Source organism: Olea europaea, chromosome 11 (assembly GCF_002742605.1).
Source record: "Olea europaea var. sylvestris chromosome 11, O_europaea_v1, whole genome shotgun sequence".
NCBI lineage: Eukaryota > Viridiplantae > Streptophyta > Magnoliopsida > Lamiales > Oleaceae > Olea > Olea europaea.
This window is the reverse complement of record NC_036247.1, coordinates 2,706,872-2,718,175: the sequence shown is the minus strand read 5'-3', so window position 1 is coordinate 2,718,175 and position 11,304 is coordinate 2,706,872. Positions and strand designations below refer to the sequence as shown.

The 11,304-nt window shown below is 36.1% G+C and overlaps 2 protein-coding genes across 2 annotated transcripts; one reads left to right on the top strand and one right to left on the bottom strand.

Moving 5' to 3' along the window:
- Window positions 1–387: 387 nt before the first annotated feature.
- LOC111402970 (reticulon-like protein B4) lies at window positions 388–2,616 on the top strand. The gene is made up of 5 exons (XM_023031305.1): window positions 388–760; window positions 1,392–1,572; window positions 1,658–1,799; window positions 2,025–2,094; window positions 2,245–2,616. The coding sequence occupies exons 1-5, from the start codon at window positions 547–549 to the stop codon at window positions 2,412–2,414; spliced, it is 777 nt and encodes a 258-aa protein (XP_022887073.1). The 5' UTR covers window positions 388–546; the 3' UTR covers window positions 2,415–2,616.
- Window positions 2,617–3,486: 870 nt separating this feature from the next.
- LOC111402969 lies at window positions 3,487–10,457 on the bottom strand. The gene is made up of 16 exons (XM_023031304.1): window positions 10,050–10,457; window positions 9,279–9,400; window positions 9,092–9,180; window positions 8,957–8,992; window positions 8,603–8,693; window positions 8,034–8,076; window positions 7,854–7,954; window positions 7,284–7,348; window positions 6,612–7,108; window positions 6,417–6,504; window positions 6,177–6,317; window positions 5,492–6,060; window positions 4,886–5,021; window positions 4,735–4,803; window positions 4,491–4,622; window positions 3,487–4,017 (listed from the first exon to the last, which is right to left on the bottom strand). The coding sequence occupies exons 1-16, from the start codon at window positions 10,262–10,264 to the stop codon at window positions 3,904–3,906; spliced, it is 2,508 nt and encodes an 835-aa protein (XP_022887072.1). The 5' UTR covers window positions 10,265–10,457; the 3' UTR covers window positions 3,487–3,903.
- Between the last annotated feature and the right edge of the window lie 847 nt (window positions 10,458–11,304).

Genomic DNA, 11,304 nt, shown 5'->3' with positions numbered 1-11,304 from the left:
TTGTAAACGGCCCCTTCAATCGCCATAAGAGTAACGTCTATCCGCTAAACCTCGAATGACGCAACACTATAAAGATAAAAATAAAAATAAAAATAAAAGAATAATGTTATTTATTTCCATCGGGATTACAACATCAATATAGGTAACGTTAATATGACGTCAAATGAACGGTGGAATTAAATAAATCATTTAATTTCACTTTTCATTCAGTCTATCATTTAATACTATTTAAAATTGAGATTCTAACCCAAACGAGACTGCATAACTTTATTCAAAATAAAAATGTATAAAATTATTCTATTCCTTGCACCTGCTCGACATCTATTTACGTTATTCCGAATCTCTGGCTCGGGTCCCACGAACCTTAGGCTAGGAGATATCTAACCTCACAGCTTCACTTCACTTCACTCAAATGCCTTCGACATATTCTAATCCTCTTTTCGCCTCCTATTCGAGCAAAAAGGAGAGTAAAAATTTCTCGAAAGTCACTGAAAATTTGTCAAAGAGTTTCCGATCGGCGTTTTGAGAGATCGGAGATTTGAAGAGATGGCCGATCACGCCGTTGAGCACGAAAAGCACGAATCGGCCGCTGAATCGATTGTTGATAAGATCACGGAGAAGTTTCACGATAACGATTCGTTGTCATCAGATTCAGACGACGGAAAGGACATTAAGGCGAAGGCAGCTGCCGTCAAGGCCAAGATCTATCGCCTATTCGGCCGCGAAAAGCCTGTGCACAAGGTTCTAGGCGGAGGAAAACGTACGGATGATAGATATCTCTATCGATTATGTTTTATGTGATTTTTACTAGGGATCTTAAATAGATTTTTACTAGGGATCTATTTAAGGTTGATTCAACTTAATTGCCATTGTTTAGTTGGAATGTACATCGAATCTCTGATCTGGAATTGTGTGTAGCATTTTTGATGTTGATATAAATTATGCACTTACATTTTTATTTCGAAATCTTACCAAACCTCTGTGCTACATGTAGCTTTAACAGTCTCAGAAACGCAGTGGTGTTATGGATTACACTCAGTTCTCGAAATCTCACCAAACCTCTGTGCTAGATACTATTTAGTCTGGGTAACTGGGTTTTAAATTTGTAGTATGTGCATATATGTTCTATTATTATTGATTTGTTGGTGACTAGTGATTGACGATCGTTAATGGAATGCAATTAAATTTGGAAAGGAAGTGAAGCTTAGAAATGCAGTTCTTCAATTACCTTTTTGTATCGATGTATCCTAGAACCTAGATAACTCTAATTAGTGCATTATTTGAGGAATTAGATAGAAGACATCAACAATTCTACTCACATTAATCTAAAGTCAGAGTTACAAGTTCACCTTCTGTCCAATGTATTGTCTTACTGTTATGATTTTTGGCAGCTGCTGACATTTTCCTATGGAGGGACAAGAAAATTTCTGCTGGCATGCTCGGTGTTGCCACCATGATTTGGGTGTTTTTTGAATTGCTGGAATACCACCTACTCACTCTAGTATGCCACATTCTAATTCTTGCTCTAGCAATCCTTTTTCTGTGGTCCAATGCATCTGCCTTCATCAACAAGTATGCTTTCTGATTGGCCTATAAAATCATTTCTATTTTTCCTATTAGTTCGCTTGAATCTAACCTTCTTTTATATATGTATTAGGTCTCCACCTCGAATCCCAGAAGTAATCATTCCTGAGGATATTGTTCTGGGTGTAGCTTCTGCCTTCAGGATTGAGTTCAATAGGGCTCTTGCAATCCTCAGAGATATTGCGTCTGGGAGAGATCTGAAGAAGTTCCTCGTAGTATGTTAATTCTTTTGCTTTCCTGTAATATCATTTCTGCTGATTCAGTCCCTTAGATTGATGTTGGAAAAAATGAAAAATATGACAATTATTCTGTGCCCTATTTGTCAAGGATATAGGATACAAATGTAATGCATGGTGCTCTATCTTAAGCTATTTACCTTGAAATTCACTATTTCATCTCTTAATTTTGTGCTTATAAGAATATTGTATTTTGGTTTTTAGGTAATTGCTGGTCTGTGGGTCCTCTCTGCCCTGGGAAGCTGCTACAACTTCCTCACATTGTTCTATATAGGTAAGCATCCACTTCTATTCTTGCACTAGCATAAAAGATTTATTGCTTAGTTACCTCAATTATCTTATTCCAGCATTTTAATTCTGTTGTTGGTGTTCCTGATTCGGTTTTTATGGGATCTCCTATTTTATCTTGCCTCCTGCAAAACAGGTTTTGTTTTGTTGCACACAGTACCAGTACTTTACGAGAAATATGAGGATCAAGTTGATGCTTTTGCTGAGAAGGCCGAAGCAGAGATAAAGAAACGCTGTGCTGTGTTCAATGAGAAGGTTTTGAGTAAAATTCCAAAAGGCCCACTGAAAGACAAGAAGCTGGCTTAGAATCTCGCCAAGGTGGTCTTATTAGGTTTACAGTGATGCTTGTAGCTTCGTTTTTCCATTTTGTTGTTAAGACTCAAGCCATATGGTAGATAACCCATGTTTACTGGTTTGTTTCACCATGTTTGGATTCATAATTTAATCAAATATATATTTGTGAGGAAATCTCACAAATTTTGTGCGACTAAATGGCACCATTGTTGCACGAACTAGTTTGCACTAGTGCTTAGAGTAAATTATCGCTTGTTACAAGTCAATTGTCGCATTTCCTTTTCCCGGGCCGCCTCTTCTTTAGCCTCGAGTGGAAGCTGATATTAATATTAGTGAAGTTGCAAGTGTTGAATGTATGTAAAATACTTGCTAAGAATTATTTGTAGTCTAGTCTGCCTTACTCTGGATACAAATCTAGTATTTACAAAGTTTTTGTAAGAAATTAAAACTGGCATCATCTTCTTCGACTCCATAGTAGAGACACTCTTAGGGCATGCTTGGTAAGTTATATTGGACAGTATAAGTTTAAGGTTCTGGTTTTGATTATACATTCTGGTTTCGGTCGTTTATTTTTTAGTAGGGTAAGAGAGCCCTGTGTTAGTTCTTTATTTGATGTACAAGTCATAATGCAGACAAGTAAAGTGTTCGAAAATAGCAAAATCCCACCAGTTGTCAGTGCTTTTGAAGAAATTTGAACAAATTAGAATGGCACTAATTTTATAAATGATCAATGTACTATTGTTCAGCAAAACAGAACTACCACAAATGGGTATATACTACGTTCTTAAAACAAACGCATTTGAATTGCTCATAGGTATGTGTTGGGTTGTTGAGCCGTGTCTATATGGTTGGTGGTGTATCTACGTTATGTTGTTTGACTGTGTTGGTAGTGGTGGCACTATTAGACTGTGTTGTTTTGATTTATTATTTGACCTTGTAAGCTATACTACAGCGTTCATCTTGCCAGACAAGTGGTTAGAGCCAAACCTTCTCGACAGTTACTTGGGTTTTTGCAAGATTAGTGCGTATTGCTGACAAGTAGAATGCTACACGCTAGTAATTCCATCAGTTGTACTTTCAAAGAAAATTAAACAAACCAGAATAGCATTAATTTTACACACGATCAATGTACAGTGCTACCCCAAATGAATACATATTACATTCTTCAACAAACGCATTTCAATTGCTTCATAGCTTCTCAACCTCTCATCGGAAGCCCAAATACAAGATATAGAACATTGAAATTCTGGAAGCCAACTGGTATGACGTTATCTTGCAGGTCCAAATAAATGATCAAATTTCCTCTTTTCTACAATCATATATGTACAAATGCAAAAAATGCAAACAAATACTGAAATTTAAACCTAAGCTCAAGTGGCGCCAGATGATAGAGTCATGGAAACATCGACAGTCTCGTGTCCAACAGTTTTCTGTGATTTCGTGTTTTGCAGTTTTTCATGAACATTTGCTGTCTGTCACCGAGTTTTCATGGCAGACATTATTAAAGGAAGTATGATAACTGCTGTTTCTTTCTTGAACCTCCTTCTCCATATAGTTCGTTCCATTGCTTCAGCTCACTCATTATGGATCCCTCGGAAGCGAAACTGGCAGCAACCTGCAGAAGCATGAAATACTCTTTAATATAAATTGAGTAAAGATACTTGGCCAAGGTTAGATTTGGGGTCCATCTTAATAAAGTCGACCATGTTAAAAGAAGTGACCAAGATCTATTTAAGTTGGTCAATATTTCGGTATTTAACCGATATGGGATTTATTCCCTGACAGCTGCCTGCTGTCAGCGTCTGTTTGGGGGTGGGTTTTTTTTTTTTTTTTTTTTTTTTTTTCTGTTTGGGGGTGGGTTTTTTTTTTTTTTTTTTTTTTTCCTTCAAATTGTCCAATCAGCGACCAATACATGTCACGCTGTCACCAAACTCTATTTGTGTAGCATAACTCATATAAATTTCCAATGCGTATGTAATAGAATTACAATTACCACTCTGTCTGGACGTTTCACAGGTACCGAGCAATGTTATACCAATAAGCCAACTAAGAATTGACGAGGAACAAAAATTAATGAAATCCCATTACCTGATTCTTTGCCTGCCTCATGTCTTCCATGTTCAAGGGCCTTAAAGTAATTAGCTTTTCCTCTTTAGGTTCTTCTTTCGAAGCAGAAGCATCTTCAGAGCTGTTCCCATCTTCATCTTTCGGCTTCTTTTTCTATATAGACAAAGCAATTAGCACTAGATATTCTGAAATGTCCAGGATAATGGGACTCTGACCAAAAAGTTAAAAACAAAAGGTTCACTCACTGTCAGATGTTAAAAGTTACCTTATCTTTTTCTCTCTCTTGTCGTATCAATTCTCTTACTGGTCGATAAGCCGCTGTTCCACACAAATTCTGCATCCAACAGTAATGCCAAGAGTCAACACCTAATGAAAAAAGAAAAGGGTAACACAGCATAATGCAATAAAACACAAACCTTGAGATCACTACCACTATATCCTTCAGTAATGGCAGCCAGCTCTTTGAAGTCTAGGTCTTCTACTTTTTCTTTCGACAGAAGGGTTTTCAAGATCATTTCTCTGCTCTCCACGGAAGGTAGATCAACCATTATTCTGTTCACCAGCAAACTAATGCTCAGTATTTCTTGAAATGATGCATGATCTCACACAAGCACAATAAAGATGCCACTGATTATTGTTGATATAAAGTTCAAAATATTTAAATTTTGATTGCAAAAAGTTATGAATGAGAGTCAGCCATTTTAGGTGATAAAAATTAAGAACACAATTATAAATTGCAAGGAGGAACTTGGTTATTAATTTCCAGTTTCTGGAAAAAAAAAAAAAAAAAAAAGAGAAAAAAAAGGGGTTCAATCTTTGAACAAGTTAGAAAGGTGGACACTTGGAGAAGATTGCAATAGATAATCTTAGCAAATTTTTTCCTAAAATTCTGAAGTGATGTACAAGCTGAACACCATTGATGTGAAACTAAAGTCAATAGAAGTGCATGTCTGAACATAGTATTGCCTAGTATGACTGGAGTCAAGAAATAAACACGCACTTGGATAATTGTTTGAGTATACCTGCGCTCAAATCGCCTAATGATTGCTTCATCAAGATCAAAAGGCCTGTTTGTTGCCGCCAGAACCAGAATGCGCTCTCCAGGTTTTGTCAACAGGCCATCCCAATTTGTCATGAATTCGTTCTTAATTTTCCTCATTGCTTCGTGCTCTCCAACTCTAGTTCGCTGCCCAAGCATACTATCTACCTCATCCACAAAAATGATTGTAGGAGAAATCTTGGCTGCCAGGGTGAAAAGGGCTCGGACATTCTTTTCGTCTTCCCCAAACCATTTTGAAGTGATGGTGGACATTGAGACATTTATAAAGCTTGCTCCTGCCTCGTTGGCAATGGCCTTTGCAAGCATTGTTTTCCCTGTACCCGGAGGACCAAAGAGCAGTATGCCTCTGCAAGGTTTAAGAAGCCCACCATTGAAAAGGTCTGGTCTTCGAAGAGGAAGCATTACCAGCTCTTGAAGTGACTCTTTAGTCTCATCCAAGGCACCAATATCGGCAAATGACACTCCAATCTCATTTGGAGGAATAACCTCTGGCCTTATGCGCTTTTCAAATTCATTGTCAGGAGGAACTTCCTGAGATTATCGTAAAAGAATCAGACTGAAGTAACAATAAGAGCAGGAATTTTCATGCGAATAAAAAATTGAAATTCCAAACACATTTTGTCAGGAATAACCAGAATAGAACTTACCGGAGGCTTCGATGCTGATGGATTCTCACCATCGGTCTTTGTTGAAGGAATTGACTTTTCACCCTCACCTTTGTTCTCAGACGATGATTTTTTGGACTCCGATTCAGGTTTTGCAGCAGCATTATCTTTCCCTTCAGTGTCCTAATATTGATGAAAAAAATAAATATAACTAAGTCCAGAAATATTTCTGACAGCACTAGTCCAATTTTTAAAAACTGGATTGCAAGATTAATGACAAACCTTCGAAGATTCAGCATCATGCTCCATTTTTAAGGTGTCTTTGCCACAATCTTTTCCCTCTCTAAATATACTTAATCCATGGGACAAACTGAACCACACCCAACAAAATGAATGCATAGAAAATATACAAAGCAGTGGTTTACAAACAGAAAAGGAAAATAGAATCCAGAACATCAAAAAAGTAACTTATGTCACCTCTTAGAGGATATAACAAGCTTCCCATTATGATACTCTGGATCCTTGTTATTCATCAAATGATACGATATAGCCGAAACTACAATTTCTTCAATGTAGTTACTGAGTACAAGCGTGTCTTCATGACAGATTGATTTTAGATCATCACACTCGAGATCGTTTGCTGCAAGCACCTCTGCTATGTGATTCTTGTTATCCTGGATCTGAATCTTCTTCATATCCTCTTCCAGCTGGGCTTTCCAGCTCACAAGATGATTTTCATCTTCTGGTGGCCTAATCTCAATGTTGTAAGGAAATAAAAGACTAAGTTTCTCGTCGACTTCCCCGTAATCATCATCCAGGTCCAACATTCGGGAACCAAGAACCAAAACTGATCCTGATAATTTCTTCAACATTCTGTCAAATAGTCTGTACAGTCTCGAGGATTGGGAAAGAAATTTCTCAACATCCCGGATGTAGAGAATGATGCAACCGGTTTCTGAGATAGAAACCAACACCTGCAAGTGAACATATGTCCCATATAGAATCAAAATACATGAGTAATAGCAACTTTAATAAAAATGACTGAAGAAATCATCAAAATCCGAACTAGTATTTTCAGACTATACGCACCATCGAATAGTGTCCAAGATAAAGAACAATCAAAGTAAGACTTAAGAATTCAAACAATACCTTATAAAGTGCCTGTAAAAGAACTTTCTCATCAAAATATGAACTGCTGTTGCGCCTTGAAGGAGCTACAAAGTCACAGCAAAGATCAAAAGATCACAAAGGTAAACAAAATCAAATTTTTGTTGTCAAAAACAATCAACAATTGTCACAATATACCATAAAAATTCAATATTACAATTGTTGTAAAACATGATTAGCCTTTGTTAGAATGTAACATAGTAATAACAGTGGTGGATGTAGGCCTTCTGATCAGCGGAATCAATTAAATATATGTCATAGATTTTCTTTATAAGAATGGAGTACTATTAGAATCAGTTCGGGTGTTTCTATCTAATAGACTGATTTTTTACTAGGCTTTTATTCTCAAAAAACTCTGACCAAAATATTGAATAAATTCACTCATTAATTCCTGCTGCAATGTGATATACACTTTGGACCAGAAACTTACAGCAGTGATTACACAACTCTTTGGACAGCATGCTTCAAGCTTGTAACTAGACAGACATGTTGCAATTAATCCAGTTGGACCATATGCTTCGATTAGTAATTAGACAGAAATATCATACATACCTAGATTTGAAGAAGATGACTGGGCACTAATGCTACTCATATCAGAAGAGACAGAAGCAGTTCTGCGATGCTTTAGAGGGTTGACGTCTCCTTCCATACTCCTGCAATGAGCAGAATATAGGTGATATATGCATTTGACCAATATTATCTTTTTGATGTTCTATGTTAAGCTAAGCATACCTTGCTTTAGCATCCAATCCAGTGCTTTGCCTCAAATATTCACCTTGATGGGAAAAAAAATGTATAAGCTGAAGTAATACAGAATTTTAAATACATAGAAGAAAAAAAAATGTGCCTTCACATTAAAATATTTATCATGCTAAAAAGTTGGTCGGCAATTCTAATAACTTAATACTACCAATTTGCCTGATAGTCTACATCTTGAAGACAATTAACACGATATCTAACAACGTATCTCTTTGAAGCATGAATGTAACAAAACCAAGTTCAGTTCTACAAATTGAAAGATTGACTAAGTTGTCATTCGTTCTTTAAGCTCCAAACACACTTATAAAGGATGAAAGAATAAAAAAGAGGCAGGCTCATACAATCATGCCAACTCGCTAAAGCAGTTCTTAGACCATTAATATTCATTTATCTTGTTAAATAGGATAATGCATTTATACTCCATATTCTGTCACTCTTCCACTATATTAAAAACATAAAATTCAGATAAACTCAAAACAATAGAAGGCCGTAAAGCATGTATTCATGATCTTCATATATGCATATCATGCCTTTTTTTTTACCTCTATCCTCTCTAGAGGGAAGAATTGAGAAGGAACCGAGCAAACTGGACATTCGTTCCAATGTCACTTCTGAGATGGATCTCTTGAGGGACTGAAATGGAAATAATATGCGTTAGTGTACTTTTCACTTTACGTAGTTGGTCTTTCTGAGTTTCATGGAAACGGATAGAGTGTGGTATGTTTTTTATAGACTAATTTTAACAGCATATAGCGTGCATGCTTACCATTCTATGATCAAATAAAACAGGATGTAGTGAAACTATATTTTAATTGGCCTAATTAAATCACTTGATATAAATGAACAGTAAAAATGAAACACGTCCTTCCTCTAAGTATAATGAAAACGGTACTTACGGACTCTTTTTTGGCACTGCCATACTTGCTCTGCATCTGTCGATGATGGACCAAATAATACGAAGAAGAAAATATGTTAGTATAAAGATTCAGGAGGATTTGGCAATAGGAGATAATGACATCCAACACAATTACCTTGAGTGAAAGGTCAAGTACATCTAGCATTAGCAACTTTGCTTCAAACTGATGTGCCAGAGCTTTTGCAAGCATTTGCTGATAAAGTTCTACAAAAAGAAAATAAATAAAGAAAAAACAAATAAATATAGACTAATGAAAATTTAATTTCAAATAGAGGTTAGTAATGTAAGAAGAGTTACCGTACCAGCAGGACCTGAGAGCAATATAGCCCGACTTGCAGGTGATAGAGTTCGAGTATGCTTAGAGACATCTAATTCCTTTAGATGAACATACGCAGCACTTGTTAATAACACCCGTGTTCTCTCGCTGGCAAACCCATTAAAAGAGGGAGAATCAAGAATTGATATATTACGACAACATGAGATAGCAAAATGATTAAGGAATATGTGACAAAGTACTCTCTTTTAGATTGTGTATGTTCCTAACCAGATGGATAAACAAATAGAGTGAGAAAGAAACTGCTTGTAGATAATGCCATTTTCATATCCTTCAGCGCTTAACAAGTAATGGGATCAAGAATTCAACGATAGAATATTAAATTGCATCAAATTCTCCTTATTTACACAAATTCTTATCTTATACCCAAACTAAAGAAATTATTAAAACAAATATCTTAAAACCAGAAAAGCCTTTGCTCACCTTAAATCAACTATAAAAAAATTGAAGGAAAAAGAACTTACTTTTTATTACAATTATGCAAAGCAAACTGCATTGCTTCGGAGGGAAAAAAAATAAAGATAAAAATATACAAGAAAAATTATTCAGCAAAGAAGAAAAGATTTTGAACAAAAAAAGGTTATGATTCCATATAGAAGTAAGAATCGGGAATGTTTTGCAATATTCTGACAGTGTCATCAACGTAAGCAACACCCCCTTCCATCATATTCTGACAATATTTTGAAAAATTGTTCAATCAAAGCAACAGTGCCCATAAAAACGAAAGAAAACGTCATACCTGAGATAATAAGGGAAGTCATCAAAGGTGACCTCGGTATTCTTCCCGTCAAGAACCAATCTGAGAAGTTCCTGTTCAATTTGGTGACCGGTTACACCCTCCGCCACCGAAGCTCCGGTCCATTTGCTAACGGTCTGACTCGACACCAACCCGAGTCCGACACCAACACCTACTCCTACGCTCAATGCCGACAACAATACGTGCTTTTGCTCCATCACCTAAACATTTACTCACACAAAGAATTCAACAAATATAAATTCAATCCACCCAAGATCTAAAACGTTTCTGTCAAAATTGTGTATATGTGTATATAGAGAGATAATTATCGCAGAAAGAGATAGCAGAACGAGAAATGCGTATCTTCTCCAACTAAGACGTTGGTCGAGACAGGTCATAGAACAACTTGTCTGCGAGGCGGGTGCCCCATATATAGGAGTTGGTGTTTGTGGACTGGAAATAAAAATAATATTAAACAATAAATTTATTTACTCTCTTCACCTTTTGACTAATTATTTACCACAATAATGTAATAAATGAGATATTTATTTGTTGTTGTTTAATTCCAATCTCAAATTCGTTAATTTGATTGTGGCGTGTTGGACTGCAACGAGCTACAAAACAATTTGACATTTGGAGCAAAGAACAGAAATTACATTGCACGAACATTTGCAATCGGTAAAGATCTTCGGAATCCTCTGTTTTAATTAACAATTGAATTCGTTCATACATATTTTGAGTTGATCGTTCAATGTTCGAAGATGACGACTCGCTCTCGTTGCAGGAAATCGATCGATTTGGGATAGGAACTCCATTTCTAATTAATTATTAACTAACAATTATGCAATGATTAATTGTACATATAATTATTAATTTTCACCTAATTCACTATTTTCTTTTTAAAAAAAAATAATAATAATAACTTATGCTCCTATTGCAAGTATATTATAAAGCGTGTTACTTAGGAGTTGTCCAAACAGGGGACGATATGGCCCCTTCTATTAGCCGATTGTTTGCATTGACAGATAATTTATGGTAAATAATCGGCCAATAGGAGGGCGTCAAATCGCCCGGCTAATACAACTACCCGTTCAAGAAGAAAAATTCGTATATTATTCTTACAATGTGCCCGCCATCCGTTAATGTCCCTCCCCCTGTTTGCTTCCAAGCGGCACGTGGCATAAGATAATTTAATTTTTTTTGGTTTTTAGTGAACCAAATAATATGCCATTGGCTGGCATATTATATTTTATTTATT